Source organism: Zerene cesonia, chromosome 29 (genome assembly GCF_012273895.1).
Source record: "Zerene cesonia ecotype Mississippi chromosome 29, Zerene_cesonia_1.1, whole genome shotgun sequence".
NCBI classification, from domain to species: domain Eukaryota; kingdom Metazoa; phylum Arthropoda; class Insecta; order Lepidoptera; family Pieridae; genus Zerene; species Zerene cesonia.
Genome location: NC_052130.1, coordinates 4,622,233 through 4,626,615, shown reverse-complemented (window position 1 = coordinate 4,626,615; position 4,383 = coordinate 4,622,233). Strand labels below are relative to the sequence as shown.

General features: G+C 30.6%; 1 protein-coding gene across 2 annotated transcripts in view; it reads left to right on the top strand.

The window, feature by feature from the left end:
* The window catches only part of LOC119837976, a 7,578-nt gene extending 3,425 nt beyond the window's left edge, over positions 1-4,153 (top strand). For both annotated transcript variants that reach the window (XM_038363788.1, XM_038363787.1), the window contains exon 4: positions 2,996-4,153. In XM_038363788.1, coding sequence (XP_038219716.1) covers positions 2,996-3,318 — 323 coding nt within the window. In that variant the 3' untranslated portion in view covers positions 3,319-4,153. The remainder of the gene's footprint in view (positions 1-2,995) is intronic.
* Positions 4,154-4,383: the final 230 nt, after the last annotated feature.

Below are 4,383 nucleotides of genomic sequence, written 5' to 3'. Positions count from 1 at the left end.
ACAGATTCGAAATTCAAATGTAATATTTTTTTATAATTAAGTGTAACAGTATTTATGGCCAGACTAAGTATATAATTTGAAGTATAAATATAAACTTCCAAGTTTAAAATAACTATAATATACATCTAAATAAATAATAACGAAAACGACGATTTATTAAAAAAAGTGAAATTAAAGACTAACAAAACGTAACTGAAGCCACGAGCCATAACTAGTTTAAAATAACATGTCGTTATTGTAATAATAAGCGTCTGGATCCTCAATATCCGTTCTCATCTCCAAAACAACTTTTACTTTTAATGTGAGAGTTGATTTCCTATATAGCTTATTCGATCGGCCGAAATTGCCTTTCACACATCGCCTTTTGCTTAATATAATATCATTTTAATACAACTAGGTATGTCCCACGGTTTTGCTCATCTCATACCTGGTATATAGCCTTATAACCTTCTTCAATATAGGGACTATACAATAATTTCTGAGATAAATACTTTTATCTCAGTAATATAATGATCTATATTGATAGATTAAATAGAACTAAAATTTTATAAATTAATAATTGTCCACTAAATCCCTTTGTACTCCATGCACTGATAGAAATAAATCTACACGTCTATATTATAAAGCTGAAGAGTTTGTTTGTTTGAACGCACTCATCTCAGGAACTACTGGGCCGATTTGGAAATTCTTTCAGTGTGAAATAGTCGATTTATTGAGGAAGGCTATAAGCTATATATGTACCACGGGCGAAGCCGGGGCGGACCGGTGAACCAATATTTAAGAATTCGGATAAATTTCCGAATCGTAATACATCTAATCTAATTTAAAACTCAATGTATATATAATTGATACAAAGTAAATGCGAAGAATCTTGAAATAAAACAGTTATCCTGCCTCGTGATCAATTTTTTTCTATTCTTTCAAAATTTCTCATTTATAAAGCATTTCAATGATATAACTAAAAAAATTAAATAAAACAGTTATTTAAAAATACCAATTCGAGTACTAAATACAGTTAATGTTTATACAATACGCCGAAGTATATGTGAGATGTTTCTGTATAATGTACCTTACTAAGTGGCGTTTCCATTCCGCATGGCCACCGGAAACCTGCTAACTTCATTACCCATTATGGTCAGTACAATGTTTTGTATATCTTGCGTTCGTTGGAAATTAGCATTGACCTCAGAGATATATCTTACGTCTTACATCTTTGGTTTAGGAGAAAATTTTGTTTCGCACATATTAAATACAAGTTATTATATATTTTTAAGGCTCTTCGTCAAGATTAATAAAAACCAGTTAATATTAAAAATTAGATACAAAATTATCGATATCAAAGCAATCGAACAAAAGGCATAAAAATCTATTTATCACACTTTTATTATAAATGTGTTTATAATTGTCCGTCAATCACGCTGAAAATACTGAACGGATTTTGATGTAATTTGGTATACGCTGACTTGGGTGATAGGATGTTTTTTTATCCTATTATATTTAAATTCGACTTAAATCCTATTATACTATAATTAAATGCTCCTTTGGGATAAAACCGGGTCGAGCCGCGGCGAGCGTCTAGTAAAGCAAAATCAAAAACTATAAAAATACAAATATATTGTCTTCTATAAAACCACAATAATAGACCAAGAAAGTATTACTACTCACTACATAGTTACACACAGTTAACATCAGTAGATCCTGCCGAGCTTTCAGAACCAGTTTCCTTCCTTGTCATTGAGAGATTGGCCACTCCTTTAAGAAAGTTTTCTTAATATGGATGAAGGTAGGAATGTTGCACGGAGTACGAGTTCTCTTATTCCATATATATTTCTTAGTGATGAGCAATTGACTTTTGGTTTAATAAAATTTCAATCAGAATTTAAGTTCTTTAAAAGTTTATTTTTATTTTTTTATTTTATTTATTTATCTTGGGAAACAAACAATACAAATATTCTTATAGATTATAGACATATACCATACACATATTAGCAAAGTTTCCACAAAAAAATTAAATACTTTCAATATAATGACATATTCAGTCACATATAATGTAAAGGATACAAAAAAAAAAATATAGAAACCACATGCACGAGTACAGTTTAAATTTAAAGATCACAATTACAATTAATTTTTTTTTCGAATTTTGTTTTTTTAAGTTTTTAAGCTTTCAGAAAAAATATCAAGGTCGCCGAAATTATTATTATAATTTTTACAAACAACTACTTTAGGTTTTTATCGGACAGCTACCAATCAACGTTTGGATAAACTATAAATTCACTTGCATTTGTAATTTTTCATAAGTCTTATAAAGAATTTAAATGGCACTCGCAAAATCAAAAAGGACATGAATTAATATTCTGTTACAATGAACACATTCACGCACGTAGTAGACTGTCCTAAATACTTTGGAAATAAATATTTTAATAGCGTGCGATATAAAATTTAAATCGCAAACAAACAATTACTCGCACATATTGAATACTCAAGTTCACGATGAACAGGTTGCGAATACAGAATGCTCACCCAATTATGAAACTGGTTTAGGAATTTGGAATAGAATGCCAATACCCATCGATTTACTTTCCCTTATGGTGATATCCTACTAAAGGTATGTTAATAAGTGGGTACACATTGTTTGCAAATATTCTGACCTTAAGCAAATACGATAAAAGTGGAACAATACTTATACCTATAAACGTTTCTATATAATCATCACCATATATTTAGATTTTGTTCTTTTTGTCTTCAATTCTCAATTCAAATGCTTCATATATATTGTTTTCATAGTATCTTAAATGCATTTTAAACGTTCTCCATTAAAATCAAACAATTAACATCTAATAAAACTGGCAATAACACATAACTTTCTATTCACTACTGGGATTAAATTTTATGGTGGAGATTTATCGCGCTATCAATCTTTATTATGTTGTTTGTGATGAAATTGCAGTATTTTTTGTTGGTTATTTAATTATGGTCGTTTGGTTTATTACAGCTCGTGGCAAGAAGAAGAAGTTGAAGCAGCTCCTCCCTCTCTTGGCTCTAGCTAAACTGAAGATCATGGCACTCATTCCTCTGTTCTTGGGTATCATCGCATTTGCTGCCGCGAAGGCCGTCCTCCTCGCCAAGGTCTCTCTACTTGTTGCTGGTATCATCGCTCTCAAGAAACTCCTAGCTAGCAAGCACCATGAAACCAGCTACGAAGTTGTAGCCCATCCTCATCATGAGGAACACTACGCAAGCAGTGGTCATGGATGGGGCAGATCAATCGACGAAGCCCAAAACTTAGCTTACGGAGGCCATATTAAGTCAGATTAAGGGCGTCGCACAAGGACCCGTTCTTGGTACTTAGTTGTTCTTAATGTATGCAAATGAAAAATGCGATGTGTGACATGCAAGCGAAACGAGTTATTTATTATTAGATTTAAGGATATTTATTGTGAACTAGTATGTAAACCCTTTGTAAGGGTCGTAGCGATGTTCGTTACTGTTGTTTTTGTTTTCAATAATATGTTCTGAGTTTGTATGGTCCCCTCGTTGTACTATATTAGTATATTTTTCACACTCTATACGGTATCCGTATTTGTGTATTTGTTATAAACAAATATTTTAGATACTTGATACTTATCTCTACTTTGATTTACTTCTATAGCTATTTTGTGATCTAGTCCTATAAGTTCTTAGATATGTATATGTAATGTATATATTATACCTATTATACGTATATTATATTTGTATGTGTTCATGTAGATATTATGAATATGTGTATATTTTGTAAATATTGTATATTTTATGTACAATGATATGTATCGATTTTATGCCTCCGAGTATCCGAATTTATATATTATAATGCATCGATATGACATTTCATCTCATCATTAATTTCTAATAATAATTATGTATGATAATTATTGTTTTTCATATTATCTTTCAACTTTTCGTCATTTATATGTACTTACTCATTTATATCTGTGATTCATTCTCTATTTATGTTTATTGTCTTGAAACGAAACTAGAAACCTCTCAAACACCAAAGGAGAAGTTTATTTATAAATAATATGCATCTATATTCCGTATCATTATACGTTTTATATCACCTTTATATTTATCATTATTACAAACCGATTCGTACAAATAAAGAACTGAAGAATAAGTTGTTGTTTTTATATCTTCTCCTATTTATATTTCCTAATACCATAAAGTTGAAGAATTTGTTTGTTTGTTGGTTTGAACGCACTTAAGAACTCCTGGTTCGATTTGATTTCATTTTTTTGCCGTTGGATTGTACCTACATGCATCAGAGTATAGTCTGCATAGCATAGGCTATAATTATGAGAGCGGAGCAACAATGAAAAAAAAATTCAGAAGAGGTCAAAATATACC